The 16331-nt window shown below is 41.2% G+C and overlaps 1 protein-coding gene and 1 long non-coding RNA gene across 2 annotated transcripts in view; one reads left to right on the forward strand and one right to left on the reverse strand.

Moving 5' to 3' along the window:
- DGKI (diacylglycerol kinase iota) overlaps positions 1–16331 on the forward strand; it is a 186758-nt gene that overhangs the window by 104658 nt on the left and 65769 nt on the right. Inside the window, exons 21-25 of the mRNA XM_059726475.1 lie at positions 3192–3271; positions 5766–5810; positions 12500–12569; positions 14107–14147; positions 16169–16296. Coding sequence (XP_059582458.1) covers positions 3192–3271; positions 5766–5810; positions 12500–12569; positions 14107–14147; positions 16169–16296 — 364 coding nt within the window. The remainder of the gene's footprint in view (positions 1–3191; positions 3272–5765; positions 5811–12499; positions 12570–14106; positions 14148–16168; positions 16297–16331) is intronic.
- The window catches only part of LOC132250159 (uncharacterized), a 71743-nt gene that overhangs the window by 13115 nt on the left and 42297 nt on the right, over positions 1–16331 (reverse strand). The gene's annotated exons all lie outside the window — the stretch shown is intronic.

Consider the following 16331-nt stretch of genomic DNA (forward strand, 5'->3'; position numbering starts at 1 on the left):
CATTTATTAGCATTATGTGAAAATGGATATATGGGACATAATGTGTGTTCTTTCTGCAGTTTGAAAAGCACATTATGCTCTTCCTTAATGCAAATGCTCCTTTTTTGGGACTGTCGTAGTTAAATTATCTGTTGCCTACTAACTTTTTCATCTCGGATGGATCTGTGGACTTAGGTAAAATTCCAGATGTTTGCAAGTTCCTCCCTGCACAGTTATCAGGAGCTGTGATAGATAATGACGTCAATCTTTTGTTATCTGCATTGCCTCACTAAGTCAAGCCATTGGTCCCTGTGAGCGGGTTACCTAGCCTTCTGGCTTCTGCAGGTGGGCTTTCGCTTCCTGCAGAGCTGCTCAGACAGTCCTATCAAGTAGCTCCATCTTTAGGCAACAAACAGTCCAACAAATGAACAAGCAAAACAAAAAGCCCTTTTCCCATATCCTACACATTTGACAAGGAGCCCTTTGGCTCTGGCTCCCAGCATGGCTCCTTTCTTATAGCAAGAGAAGTTATGGCCACAGCTTCCTCCTTCCTCTCTTGCTTACCCTTTTAGGAGATTTTTAAAGTTCCTAGCAAAATACTCCCTGTCTCTCCAAATGCTCTGCTGGGTTCTCTCAATAAGGCTGGCTGTTCCCTCTTAAAGAAACAGACCACCCTGTTACAGTCGCCTTTAGGCACATAGTTTTCTTAGTCAAGGGAGTAATTTCATAGACAAAAAATAAAAAATATGGTAAAATTGTATGGATTGGTGATATATACAACTAGTGTCCAGCTGCTGTTGGACTCAGCATTGTCTTTTGTGGTTTGCTGGTTATTGCTGTGGAAGGTTATGAACTATCATTTCAGCAGGACTGCATAGTGGAATCTACAGACCTGAAACTGGATTGCCATTAAGTACATTTAAGTGTTTGCAGGTCTTCTTTCAGGGTAGCTCAGGCAATAATAATTGTGGATTAAACTAAATTAGTCTGTACCTAGAGCACTTGAACAAATAAAATGCACCTAACGTTCAGCACAGTTATAGGCTCTCCTCACCAGCTCTTCTTTATAGTGTCTAATGAAGTAGGTTGTTATCTACATACAACTATGCATTTTTGAAGAAATTAGTTTCTAAGGCCCCTGCCACACATTACATATATTGCACAATTAACTGGTTAATTGCGCAATATATTCAGAGCGGCCACACACGCGAAGTAATTACCATGACATAAAAATGTTGATCCAGCTATAAAAAGAGCCAGCCAGCTACGTAGTTAGTACTTGAAAATGTGTGACAGCTTTATCACTGGTTTCCGTTCAGCTTTAGTTTGAACTTGTAGCAGGACCTTAAGGTGCTACCCTTGCCTGCCTTCAGCTTTTCTTTGTAATGAAAGGTCTCAGGCATCAGAATTTGAAAACATGCTTTCTGGCATTTCTGAGACTAAAGACGTAGAGGACTAGGTACTGCCAGAAGGGAAAGCAAGATTTTTCATTATTTTAGAAAGGATAAATAATTTTCTTTGTCTTTCCTGTTGGTCTTGTCTGTTTTCCTCCCAACTCTCCTTTTTTTTCTTTTCTCAGTCACCCTCTCTCTTCCTGGCTCTGAGAGACCATCCAACCTCTTCCTAGGCTTCTAAACAATAGCCTACTTAAAATGTTATTATGCATATGGTGTTAATACCACTGTTGCTTTCTGGGTTGGCTGCTAGGGCTACTTCAGGGCTTGATTACTGAAGAAGTCCTCCTGCCTTATTTGAGACCATTAAATTTCGCTAAACTTCCACATGCTTCTAGCCTCTGTGGGTCAGGGGAGCCATAAAGACATTCCTTCTTCCCACCCCCACCCCCTCCTTCTTGATCTCTTGTCATTACCTGTCCCTTCACTTATCAGAATGAAGAAGTTCTCAATAGGCAAACATCCCAGGGGCCTTTTTAACCAAATCATTTTGAATTGCAAGAGCAGTTGCAGCACAGTTAGTCTTTCTATTTATCTTGGCACTGTTAGTAACTTTACACAGCTCCTCATTGCCCAGTTAACTAGCTTGTTTCTGGAGATAATGGGTCTTATCCTTTCCTGGAATATTTCTTGTGACTATATTAATTTCTTTCCTGCTGCTTCCTAGCTGGTTCTTTAGTTACTTTTATGCTATTAGGTTAAAGTCTTTCCAAGAAGAGGGAAGACTATTTAAAATGGTTCTGTTTTCCAGAATTCAGACTCCACAAGTCTTTTTGCTTCTGCCTGTTTAATGAGATCCTACTAAAGTAAGAGCTACCACCCTTCATAGTATCCTTCCATTGTAAGGGTCTAGGAACAAAAGGCTATAGAGACTGAAATGCTCTTCTGCCATTAAAAGTAGTGCCTCCAGTTCAGGGAAAACATTTTTTAGGTTCCCTCCCTTTTTTGCTTATTCAAGAAAAAATGAGAATTGACTATTTTGGTGGAAGCTTCTGTTTATAGAAAAGATTTCTTTGTAAGAAAAGTTTTGACAGAGTATTTTATACCAGCTCTGGTTATAATTTGGTGGAAGGTGGCCTATGAATGCTTAATATCAATTTTGGAAGAATGCAGTCAAGCCCGGTTGCTTGTGTTTATGTGATCGTTTCCTCCAATATTGTTTCAGTTGTAATTGTGCTAAATTAGCTTAATATAGAACTATACAATCAATACCAATGGTAGTCTTCCATTAATAAACAAGTATGTCCAGGCTAGTGATCAGCAAAAGTCCTATGACTTTTTATTGATGTACCTAACTCCAAAACAGATCTACCATTACAAAATAAGCAAACAAGCAACAACAAACACAACTAATGGAAGAAAAATTAGGTTATAAAATAGATGGTCCTTAAAGATTCTCAGATCTTTTATTTTTCATTAACTTGAAATTGTTTAAAAACTGCCATAACAGTACTTTAAAAAAGAAACATCACTTCTTTATTGAAATGCATTAGAAAAATACCATCAAGATTTTTTTGTTGAGGTACTACTCTTTGTTTGTGTTAATGTAATTGGTGGTGATGAAAGACAAAGAAGAGTATAAAGTAGAAGAGCCATATTAGCTTCTTAAATATTAGCAGCATGGTAAGCACAAACAATTTGAAAAGATACAAAAGTGCAAAATTGAGAGTAAAACACCTATAAAAAAAAACAAAACAAGAGAAAAGAATGAGAGTGTGTTTTAGATTTCTTTAAGGTTTAATTGTTTTGACCCCACAGCCATTCCTCTGGGAATTGTAGTTGTACGAGGAGATTGTGACTTGGAGACTTGTCGTATGTATATTGACCGTCTGCAAGAGGTGAGTTGTGGCTCATTTTGATTTTTACTCATTGACTTACATCATACCTTTTTGAAGCTTAGATGATTACTAGCTACAAACACAGCATATAAGGAGTGTTCCATGTTGCCTACTGCTGAAGCAAAATCATCTTAAGGCCCTTAATCATTTTAAGGCCTTTAAGTGAAGGGTATCCAGCACTATCCAACATTTTTAGGGTAGAAAATGAAAAGGAGTGCTGGATTAATTTAAGCAACATAGAAAAAGCAATATAAAAAATCTGGTGTATGTGAATTGTGTTTATTGATACTGAAATTTGCTTAGGACAGCAGGACTTCATAGGAATCATTTTAAAAAAGTGTTGGTTTCAAATCCAAATAAATGATTAGCAAAACCTAGGTTGTTCATGTAAGGATAAATATCATGATGTTGGAATAGAATTGGTTATGCAGCAGAGATGATATAATATTAGCATCCAAGTTGCTCTGTCAACAGCATCTGTGATAAACCTGCGACAATTCCAAATATGAACTAGATGTTTCTAGAAGGTTGAGCTGACTCTGAGTGAATATTTGGGCAGTTAAAGAAGTGCTTTATTTCCTCTCTTGACAAATTGTCTCCTAAGAATTTAGGAGGCATGACAGTCTGGAGGATAGAGCATCCAAAGTTCCAGTGAGCAGCGCTTATAATAATATAAACTGCCCGAACACTGTGGAACTAGTTGGCAGTGGGGTATGGGGGAGACTCTGGGTAAAGAGAAGCCTGGTCAGGTGGGAAGTAAAAGCAGCACAGCCCCAGGTCTGTAGAGAGTGGCTGGGTTTTCCCAACCTGGGGGCTGTCCAATGGCTACAAGTGTCTTTACGTCGGGTTAATCCCATTGCCAGTCTAAAGTTAGTTCTCATCTGACAAGAACTACCTTCATGTCAGGTGTGTCATTTTTTGGACAACTTAAGCTCTGTGAAAACTTGGCAGACAAGGTTCTTTGGGTAAATCTGATATCTCTTATTAGACCAATTCAAATAGTTGGAAAACAAATCTTTTTTGCAAGCTTTCGGGCACAAACACTGTCAAAACTTGCACACTCAGGCATTTAGGTTACATTTAGGGCAATTTAAATGTAAAGCTTCTGCATACTAGGGTTGTGCGAAGCTTCGGGTGCTGATTCAATTCAGAGGAGATTTGGCCTGATTCGCCAGCTGAATCTCCGAATCTGAATTGAATCAGAGGACCAGTTAAAATGTCCGAATTGATTTGAAGCTCTTCGAATCGATTCAGAAAATATTTGGGGAGCTTCGGTGATTTGGGCAGTCTCCGCCCACTACAGCAGGGAGCTGGACCTGGACTCTGAGCTGGTAAGTAGAGGGCGGGGGAGGAGGGGCTGGAGCGGGCCATGGGGGGACCCCTGCCAGGCCCCATCCCCTGCCTGCTCCCCTAGCCCCCCTGAGTGCCTCCTGACCCATGCCTGCTCCCCCAGGCCTCCCACCCCCATTGCTGCCCTGCCCGCCCTTTAAAGCTCCCAGCCCTTTAAAAAAATAAGCCATCATTCACTGGGTGCTGCGAGGCAGGGAGGTGATCCCTGCTGCCCCTCACTGCCCCACGCTGAATGAGGGGCTCTGGCACAAGCCTTCTGACCCCTGTCTGCTATTCCAGCCTGTGCATGGCTGCCCTGCCCACCCTAGCTCTGGCCTTTTAAGAAAAAAAATCAACCCCCACCCTTGTCCCAGGCTCACAGGCTCCTGCAGCAGCCTCGGGGCTTTTGGGGGCTCATGGAAGAGCCCCCCATGCAGCGTGGGGCAGTGGCACCATATTAACACAGTAGTATTGCTGTCTGGGTAGGCCTCACAAAGAGATATAGGTGGCCTTGTGTCCTCTTATTCCTGTCCATGATGGTATTAGTGCAAGTGACATCTGCTTTTTGGTAGGTCATGCTTTCAGCCTAGGCCATTTGACAGATTCCTATTAAAATAAAAGAGCCTCCAAAAATGTGTTAGTCTCTGCATCTTTTTTGAGATTATGTTGTTTTAAACCTGGGAGAATTTGCTGTGAATAATTTGTAACTTCCTTTCTTCAGTACTGAAAAGCATTTGCAAATGATTATTTGCTAATAATTTTTAGGTTTTAATTTGTTTACATGTAGTTCTTGACTATTCTCAATTCAGACTGGCTTGGGTCATGTGTGTTATTGTCCCCTTTTGGGGTAAAGATATGATAGTTCATATAATTTCTTATAATTGCATTTCTGGGCTAGGTGTTTCTAAATGAAAATGTACTTTCCAGCATTCTTCAGAACTCAGTTAATATTTTATGAATAAATGAGTCCTGGTGCGAATACATTTTTTTTGCTAGAATACTGGTCAGAAGTGAGCACAGGAGGAATGCAAATATAATCACAACTTATACTTAAAATGCAAATTAGTGTTAGTAAAATTGTGTGTGGTATCTACTCAGTTCTTAATTAGTATAAGCTTCTTTTATGGCCTAATTGTCATTGCCATTTCTTTTATTCTCCTATTAGGACCTACAGTCAGTAACTTCTACTACGCAGAGAGTTCATTACCAGGTAAAATATGGATAAGACTTCTCCATCTCATCTACTTCCCACTTTTCATTTGTATAGAGGGAGACTCAGCAGGAGGCTGAATCATATTTGCATATGTTTTCTGCATTTGAAACTAAACAGTAGACAAAGGGTAGATCTTATGTTAGCTTTACCAGTCATTCTAAGCTTTGAGTGTTCCTTCTTCTCTCATTAGGGCAGACCCATAGGATTGCCTATGGAACCTTCTTCAAATTATTTTGATATCACATGGCAGCGTGATGTAAATAGTATTTATAGCATCACTGCACTTCGTCTCAATGGGTGCAGACAGAAGTACAGCTCCATGCTGTAAATGAGAATGCTTTGTAAGAAGTGTTCACTGTTGATTCCAAGGAGGAGGGGAATCTAGCTGTGGGCTGGGATTCTGCAGTCGGTTTCTCTTAGCAATGCTTCCTTCTCTCTCCCAGCCAGTTCCTGTTTCAGAATGGGGGAAAGGGAGCATAGGGAGCTTGTTCAAGAGGTTTCCCAGCCAGCACTGGAGGGTAGGGTGGGTTACCTGAAGCCTCCCCCCACCCCCCCACCTCAGGGCACTCCAATACACCCATCTGGCTGGGACTGAAAAAACCCCAGACTGAACTCCCTCTGCTTCCTTTTTCCCCCTCCCATTGTGAAAACAGCAACAGGCTGGGAGACAGGTAGATGCTAGTTATAGAAGATGCTCTGTTTTGAAAAGTCTTCATCTGACCCCTCATCTGAGGGTTCAGATTTGCATCTGATTGGCCATTTTTGAAGCAGCTGTGCACTTGTTTGGTTATGGCTATAGACCACTTCCTGTGGTCAGATCGGGCAAAAATTGTCACTTCTGTCTGAACCCAAAGTAGTTTAAAGAGTTTGTTCTATGGTATACATGGCAAAAAACTGAATATATACTTTCACTTTTTTCTGAGAAATGGAATAATACAACATATTTTGGAATTGGGGATATGAAACAATGCAATCTTTTAGTTACAAAGAGAGCCTCCAGCAACCATGGAATGCAGATTAGAATAAGTACGTAAACCATCTTTAAATTAACATCTGGGGATGCAGGTTTTTTTAGGTGGATTGTTTATACTGGGTGAACAAATGTCTTTTGTATATACAACCAAACACCAAGAGACCTACTTCTCAATTGCATTCACAGTTTAGATCTCCAGGTTTGAAAATTAGGTCTGCAGTATGCATTTCTTAACTATATTACCTTGTTCATGGCCCAGGATATTTGATTTGTTTTTTCATTAGGAAATTAGGAAATGCTCATATTGGTATCCATAGTATTACTTTGAAATTTGACACAGGGTTCTTGATAGAAAATGCCTCTAGATTACTCATTTGCCATTAACTTTATTGACTCCTAAATTAGTCATTGGCAATGAAGACTGGTATAGTTGCAATCTCTCTCTCTCTCTCTCACACACACACACACACACACACACACACACACACACTTTTGACAATATTTAAGCAATATGTATGTTGTTTTTCCTTTTCCCTTTCCACTTTCAACAACCTACTGTTGACATTTGTATCAGTTGTCCTCCATGCTTTGTGGCAATATTAGTGCTTAGTGAATTGGCCAATAAAATAGGGAGTTTTAATTCACCTTTATTATAAAACAGGAAAGAAAAAATATGCTTATGCAACATACAAGGAAATGATACTGCTAGCATCATATTCATTTGGCTTTGACTGTTACCAACTGGCCAGGTGCCATTTACAACTAAATTAATTGATGTGGGACAGTCTCTGTTGTAAGGTTAGAGCCATGGTACACCACACCTATAGCACAGTTTATCCAGAATAAACCAAAATGGCTGCTTCACACAAAGGTAACTGATGGAGATAAAATGCTGTACTATGTGGATATGGATGTGGAAAGGCAAAATAGAGGAATAAAGTGTGAAATATCAGCAACCATTCCCACCCCCAGTTCTTTCCCCTGTAGTTTGCAGTTTATAAATGAATTGCTTAACTGTCTTGGTGAGTACAAGTCAGCATGACACTTCTAACACTCTATCAATACTTTATGATATTTTATTTTGAATGCACTACCTCTGCATTTTGTTTTCTCTATTTGTTTACTTACAATATCTTCAAATTATTATATACTCTCTATGAGTTCTTGTACAAATTCTCTTGTTTGGTTAATTTGTGGGGGTTGGAGGGTGTTACATATTTTGTTGACAACCCAGTATAAATTATGGAAAGGAAGAGAAACCAGAACAGTAGCAAGAGTGAAGTGCTTCATTTGATAGAAGCATCTTCAGATCACACTAATAAGATGTCAGAGGTACTTTTGGATCCTATAAACAGTTGTATTCCTCTCCTGGGTTTTCTATACTGTCTGAAACAGGGAGAGTCAGCATGAAGGATATCAATGACACCAGCTTCAAATTTAAAAAATGATGCTAGATTTCTTTTTCTTTTTTGTAGTGTTTTCTCCTCAAACGTGACTACTGCACATCAATTCATTTTCATGTGAATAATACCTGTCCAGTCTGGTTTAGTTACTGACTTGGTCTGTGTTCAGTGAAGTCGTGGAGGAAGCCCATATAATTTATACTTTGAGCTTATGCTTAGCCATGTTGTTTCTTCCATTGCATCTTCTCGCAGGTCCTTTCCCCATGTCTGCTGTCATTCTTCCTTCCTCTGATATAGCCATAGCCTAGGAAACTGTCTTCTTTTCCTCTTCTGCTTCTTTTATCACATCTGCTTCTTTTATCACAAATTGCAGGGTATATAATGTAAATAATTGTATGTTTGCATAAGCAAACACATGTGCACAATCATTCACTCTCTCTCTCTCTCACACACACACACACACACACACACACACACACACGCTTCTGTAGGCTATAGTTTTCCCTCAACCAGTTTTTGACTCACCCACAGCATACACACTTACATATAGATAAGACCTATCAACTAAGCAAGGTCTTACTCCTGTCTGTGGAAATGGAAATACATTTTGACTCTCATTTCCAGTTTTAAACATTTGGGAGGAACTTAAAAAGATGAAGGCTGATGCAGTCCTGATAGGGAGGGGACCTTACATTCCAGGGAATTTGCCTAGTTCTGTACATTTCAAACCTGATTCTTTGACCACTAAATGAGCCCATTAACCATAACATAAGCAGACTGTGCTGTGGGATTTTCCACTGTCCTATTCCTTATGTCTCTTCAAGGACTTAAGCATAATGTTGCATGCAGACACAGGGCAGTGGATGCAAGGAAGCAACTCTGTAGTACCCAGAGACAAATGAAGGAAAGGACAGGTAAACCCTAGCAATAAATGAATGTAGGCTTTATAGCTCAATCTAAGTATGTGTAAGTTTGGAAATAGGTAATTTTATTTTGTGGGGTGGAGGATTGGTAGTGACTTTATGTCAGAAAACAAGCTAAAACTGCACAGCTAAAACTGCACAGCCAACTCAGATAAGGGACCCTAGCAAACCGCCAAGTCTCCAAGTATGCTGAGGCATTGCATAAGGTGTCTGGAGCAGCCTTTGCTTTTCCATTCTGTATGGTCAGGAAGGGAAACCAATGATAGATGGCTAGAAACAGGCCCGGAGGCAGAGTTAGTAAGATGAATCTTGCAAAACCTGGCATGATACCAAGGAAGTTGCTAACAACTTGCAGCAGCCTCATCTAGGCTGATACGTATCCACCTGGCTGGGAAATGAGATATGCAGTCCATCAAAACACTAAATAATAATCATAGTAACAGATGATAGCAAAACTAGACAGTGTAGGTATTCTGCTGACTAGGAATACCAGGGAAGCCAAGAATAGGCATGCATGTATGCTGGTATAATCTTATTTGATCCCAGATCATTGTGAAGATATCTGATATCATTAGATAAGTGGATGAGCAACACATTAATACATGTTAACATATGGATCCAGAACACAGGTTCTGATCAATTGAAATTTTCATTTACTTGGTGTCTGGTTAAAATTACAACCTCATTAGGGCTAAAGAAACCAACCAAAAAATTCTTGAGAATGCCAAATCTCCCACCTCTGCAACCCAGTGCAACAAAGAGATTAAATGTAATTTGTGCCCTGGATTCTCTTCTTTCTCTCTAATTTTCTGTATCTTGCCCACACCTGGATTAGATATTTGTAATGTGTCATCTGAATTTAAAATCTGTAATCCTATAAAATCCCTCTGGAGAGCTGCCTTTTTTCAGTTCACCCTGGTGATGGCTCTTTAAGGGGAAAATAATAATAAAAAAACAGGTCTGGAAGTGACTTGGTGTCATTATCTCATCCAACTCCCTGTTAGGCTAGAGACAGACATTCAAAAAGTCTGAGCCTGAATTGATTCAATCTTTGCAGGTTAGTCTAACCTAGTTAGGCTAAACCAGTTTGTAATTGCATAGACATCCCAGAAATGCAGGCACTTGTCCGCAGCAGCTCAGGGTAGAAGCCATTGGGCGCTAGAGCAGCCCTCCCTTCCCCTTCACTCAGCTGAGCTGAGGGGGCATGGCCAGGCTCCGGCAGGACACTAGCATGTGGTCTGCTAGCTAATACACAGACACCTCTCTGCAAGCAGAGGGGAGGGGGGAATTCCTGCTTAGCAGGGAGTGGTAAGGGGGTGTGAGGGGAGCAGCCCTCAGCCTCTGCCAGAGCTGCAGCCAGGGAGCAGAGGGGAGGGGCCAGCCCTGCTGTGGAGCAGAGAGTCCCACCCAGCCGACAGCATGTCGGGATGCTGGGAGTGTGTGGTTTAGCCTAAACCAGCAAGGGGTTTGGGACAGACATTGCATAAGCCGGTTTGACCCAAATGGGTTAAGTCTGATACTACATTCAACGAGGTTTATCTCAAACCAGTTTCAGCCATTTTCAAACTGGTTTATGTGTATTGAACATCAGTTCTGTTATAGGTTTAAACCAGTTTCTGATCACTTAAACCAGTTTATGCATAATGTCTGTCCCTAGCCTTAAAGACAGGAATTTCCCAAGCAAATAATTGTTTAATATGCACTTAAAAACTTCCAGTGATGGAGATTCCACAACCTTTCTACCCTTGCCTCACAAAGAAGAACTTGAACACCCCCAGACCCAATTAAACAAAAATGCTAGTTACATACAAAGCAATGGTCTCTCAAAAGATCTTCCTTTCCCATTATTGTTGTAATCATCTTTAACCTCTACAACCTGGCACATCCCCACCATAGTCTGTTATCCGTTTGCATTGCATATTCTAAATTGTGGTCATATCCTGTCCTTTGCTGCTCAGGAAGTAAACTAGGAAACAATTTTGCGATGAATCTACAGAATTCTGGATATTTACTTGTGGGCGATCCCACTGTGTTCTCTTCTCTGTTGGTAAATTTGTTCAATCTAGGTGTCCCATTAGCAGGAGCAGGAAGATGGCTAATGATCTAATGGCAGGGCAACATACTGCCATAGAGTGGATTAGAGTTTAAATTTGAACATCCTTTCTGCACTGTATAGAGCAGGGATGAGGAACCTCCCGACTGCTGGTCAGCTGGAGACTCCATTCCCAGCCGCCCCTGCCCGCATGGCTCCGGGACAGCTGCCCCTGCCCGCATGGCTCTGGGACAGCTCTGCTCTGCTGCGTGCGCTGCTGGCCTGGCTGAGGCTTGGATGTCCATGGAGACCTGCACAAGCCATGGAAGCAGTGGCGGCTGGGAAATGGAGTCCACTGCTGACTGGATCCAGCCCGTGGGCTGGACATTCCTTATCCCTGGTATAGAGCAAGCAAGACTGACAGCCCTTCAGGGAGACTTTTTTCAGGCAGGGATTGGGAGGCTGGTATTTCTCTGTCGTAGTTTTCCTTTGACCTGTTGTAAAAATGCAGTGGTTTTCAAACTTGCTGAAGCCAAAGAACAAACAACTTTCATAAAACTTCTGCCAGTGAACTGCTACCTCTGGCACCACAGCCCATGTGAGCTGATAAGTAGCCAGGCAACCTGGCCCAGCAGTGGTGGCACAGCAACTCCCAACCCATGCAGCCATTACCTCCCAGTCTCTTTGCAGAGCCCCTGATGACCTATAGAGGAACCCCAGGGTTCCATGGAGCACAGCTGGAAAACCAAGACCACTGTTACAGTACCTTGGCTGGCTCCTAAAGAGTGTCCTTTTCAGACAGGAAGTTGATCGTATCCATGAATGCAAGGCTATTTTTTGTGCATATGTCAGTGGCTCCTGCAATATGTTGATGTTTTCCAAAGTGGCAGAAACTGTCTCTACTCTAATGAGCATACAATCTAAGAAAATTAAGATTCCTGAAGGGAAGGTGACATGAAAACAACATGCCAGCTCAGTGATCAGGATACATTACTTACTTACTATTTACATATTTGTTCTGAGTATGTGTCTAGACATCTTCTTTCCATTACAATATTCACCGTGCTACATCTCCATAAATGAGGAATTCTTGTGTGAAATAATGGGCAACTGAGTCAGCTATCTGGGGCTTTGGAGGCTGCTGAGCCAAAAGGAGGAGATGGCAGAGAATGTGTGGGGATTGGTAGTATCACATTTACTATGGCAGCTTATGCTGATGGGTCATGGTCCCAGGGAACAGATCTGGTTGGATAAGATTAGTTAAGTTTTACTTTTCAACCAAAGTCAGGATTGTAAATAATCCAGTTTTATACCAAGGAAAGTTTTTAAAAACATTATTTCCCTTCCTCCCCCAGGATCAGGAAAGTTCCTTCACAAGAGTAATTTCTGTTCAGAAGCTCTCTCCTAGATGGTGTTTCCTAGATGGTAAGATATGCTATGCATATGCATTTCATTCACATACAAGAGCCTGTTATTGCCATTTTACCTTAGGTCTGCCACATCTTCCAGAAAGTAGGATTAGCAGCTAAAATGGACAGTCCCATTTCAGAAAGAAGTGCCAGATTATGGGCACTATGGTTTTTGTCTTATCATGAATAAGTTCTCTCCTTAATGATAATTCCTCTTTTGTTTTCTTTCCTAAATGAAATTGCAACCAAAGGTGGGTCTGAGTTTTTGGATTTGTTTGTTTTGATTTGGTTTTCATCTTTTTCAACTGTGCTACTGCATAAAAAATCCAATCGTGAAGCTAGTTACTGGGCGCTTCTACACGAGATGAATACTGCACATTAACCTAATAACACTGCGCAGTAGTATAGTGGTTATTAATCGTGCTAATAGCCTAGTGCACAGTATTATTAGGCTAAAATGCAGTAAATGACACTAAAAAACTGTGCTGGCTCTACTGTTCAGTAACTCTAGTTACTGTGCATTCAGTTAGTACTTCTTATTAGAGGTACTAAACTAAATGCATAGTAACTAAGGCACATTAATGAATGTGTAGACATGCCCACTCAGTAATATAATGGTCCAAACTGTGTACAGGGGTTAAACAGACATCACATTTAGTGAAAAACAACTGCAAAATGCTTCCAGTTATAGTGATTTAAGTTGCTAAAAAACTAGGCAAGTGATTAAACTATTTACATGGTGATTTTCCCTTCTTGTTCTCCTCGTGTTGTGAATAGATTGTAATTTTCTTGAATTTATTATTAATTTAAGAACTATTAATGATTAGGCAGCGATTTGAACTACAGTTGCTTCACAGGCACTTTGTTGTGAGTATTAGATACTCAGATTTTGAGCTGATTTGAATGGGCATGTAAATCATATGATAGCTCTTTGGTCTGGTTAGAATGGAACTCTATGTATCAGGTTTGTGGTATGGCTGCCACTTAATCTGAAATTTTCCTACCATGCTTTTATGTTATATACTTATAATTTACTGTTTCTATGAAAATTCCTGGCAATAATATAATTTCTAGACCATTAGTGGAAAACGGTTATGGCAGGGTGAAGGACAGGGGGAATATGAGTTTTTTTGTCAGAATGAACATGTGTTTAGCAGGATTTGTCAGGCACTACTAACCAAAGAGGTAAGGGTTACCTACCTCCTTTGTAAAATGCTTTGAGGTATACTGATGAAAATTGCTGTATAAGACTTGGACACTATTAATAAACTTGACAATGGCCCTCAGATTTATTCCTCTGTAATTATGATGTATATTTGTGTTTGAATTTTAATGCCATGGTTGGTTAAACTCTGCCTTTGCAATGTCTGTCTATGAAGACAGGAGCACGTACATGATGAACCAAATTCAGTCCTTGTACAAGCTGACCTGACTCCAGTGAGGCCAAGGTTGTCTAACGCTAGGGCTAGCCAAACCTTAGTTTACCTTGTGCATTCTGTTCTGCTCAGTCCCTCTTTTTTTAACCCATCTCAGTATTTTTCCTTTTCTTGCAGCAACTTCTGCTGATCGTTTTTACCGCATTGACAGATCTCAGGTAATTCTCCCTCCAGTTACTGTTTTTTAAAGTTATGCCACATTTGTTCCTGTATGTCCTAAAGTTTTACCAATACCTTGCAGAAAACTGAAAAATATTCTGGGCCACCTTCTTAGACTGAGACAGCTCCACTGAAAATTTATTCCAGCTGATGTTCTATCCTTCTATCTACAAATAAGCTGATATATAAACCAGTTTTACACGTTCCTCTTTCTTATCCTCTATTACTAAGGACATCCGCATGAAAGCAGAATCTTTAAGAGTTTATCTCTCCTGCTGTTCATAACTCACCTGAAATCCTAATCCTCTGCCTATGACATTGGATGTCTGTGGAAATTATATGAAGTTACAAATTGCAAATTGTGGTTACAGCTGTTTAAAATGCTCACAAGAAAACCAGAAACGATATATAACTCCACTAGTTTAAGGCTTTGGGACAGATAATCATATAATATTTTTTGAAAGGCTCATTTAGAATTGTACCTCATGCATTTGATTTTGGATTTAGTTTTTAATCACAATAGGCTACTTGACGGTTTTGTACCGACATGCAAAATGTGACTGTAATATGCCAGCCATCTTCATCTTTGTCCCTTTCTGGACCATGTAAAATGGACCAGGGCTGTCCAGCTGGTAGCTTGTGGGCCACATGTGATCCAAGAGGGGTTAAACTGGAGCTCCCATGCAGTTACCACTTTCCTTGCAGTTCTTGTTGCAGCGGCACGTAGGGCTCCAGGCTCCACTTCTCTCCCTCCAGCTTTTGCTGCTTACCCATGCCCCAAGGATCGGGGTGGTGCAGCCCACAGCCAGGTAGCTGAAATGAGGGCTGCTTGCATGTGCAGTGCTGTGGTGGGGAGGAGCGGCTTCCTGGGGGACCATGGACACCTAAAATAGACCTATCAGCCTGTTCCTGTCTCCCCAATCCAGGGGAGCTGTTGTCAAGTCTAGGCAGTTAAAACTGTTGCTTCCAGATGCTGAAATCTTGGTTCAATTCCCTACACATTTCCTGAAAGGGATGTCTGTACACAAGACACTGTTTTGACACAAAAGCAGGTGTTAGCACTGATGAGGTGCTACTTTAGTCTTTGGGGAATTTAAAATTAATCCTCATAGTCAAGGTGAGGAAAATGAGCCCAAACATATCAGAGCAAATAAACTGTTGGCTCGACCCCCTAGGAATATGGTACTGCTGAGTTCTTTGCACAGTTGGGATTATTATCTGTAAAGCTGATGATTTTCCCCACTATGTCCTTGATCCCCCTATGTCCCTGTCTCCATGGGATGGAAGGTCAGGATTCATGATGGTTCACCAAGACAGGACTACAGGTGGACTCCCTCACCCCTTACCTTGGTAATCCTAGAAAGAGAAAGGGTAACAAAATATCTGAGCCTTCCTCTGTCTCTCAGGGGAGCTGCAAGAAAAGGCAGAAGGGAGGGCATGAGCTAAAAGTAGGGCATGGAGAAGAAGAGGAGAAATTATGGAAATGTAAAACAGGAGCAGCAACAACAGCACCAGGCTCTGAAATACTCTCCTGTACTAAGGTCATTTCTAGCCTGCAGGTGTGTGCTGCAGACCTGATCCTTGACAGCAGTGATTCAGCCACAAATGTAAGCCTTAGCTGTCTCTGTGGATATTTCAGTTATTCTCTGGGAGACGTCACACAGCTGTTGGCAAAACATTAAATAAAGACCAGTTGAGGCACTAAAGAGAGGTGTAACTGGCCCTTTAAGCATTGTTATAGACTTGATACTCACAGCTCACTTAAAACAAAATCCTGGCCCTGGGGAAGTGAATCTGATATTTGCCATTGACTGTTTGTTAGGATTTCACTCACTTCCAATGTGAGGTGAGGTTATACCCACACACCCTCATCCACTCACCCACACATGCATACCCCAGGAGACTGAAGTGGGTAACCTGCAGGACAGGGCAACTTTTGCTTAGCTTTCCGCCAGCATGGCTTCTTGACAGAGGGATGACAATGATGACTTATTATTCATGGTTTATTCCATTCTAACAGGAACATTTGCACTTTGTGACGGAAATTTCGCAGGACGAGATTTTTATCCTGGACCCTGAGCTGGTGGTGTCGCAGCAGGTGGGGACACCTCCAGGAATGCCTGATCTGGTAGTGGAACAGGCCTCTGGGTGAGCACTTCCTTTCCCGTGTTGGGTTTTGGTCT

Source organism: Alligator mississippiensis, chromosome 4 (genome assembly GCF_030867095.1).
Source record: "Alligator mississippiensis isolate rAllMis1 chromosome 4, rAllMis1, whole genome shotgun sequence".
NCBI lineage: Eukaryota > Metazoa > Chordata > Crocodylia > Alligatoridae > Alligator > Alligator mississippiensis.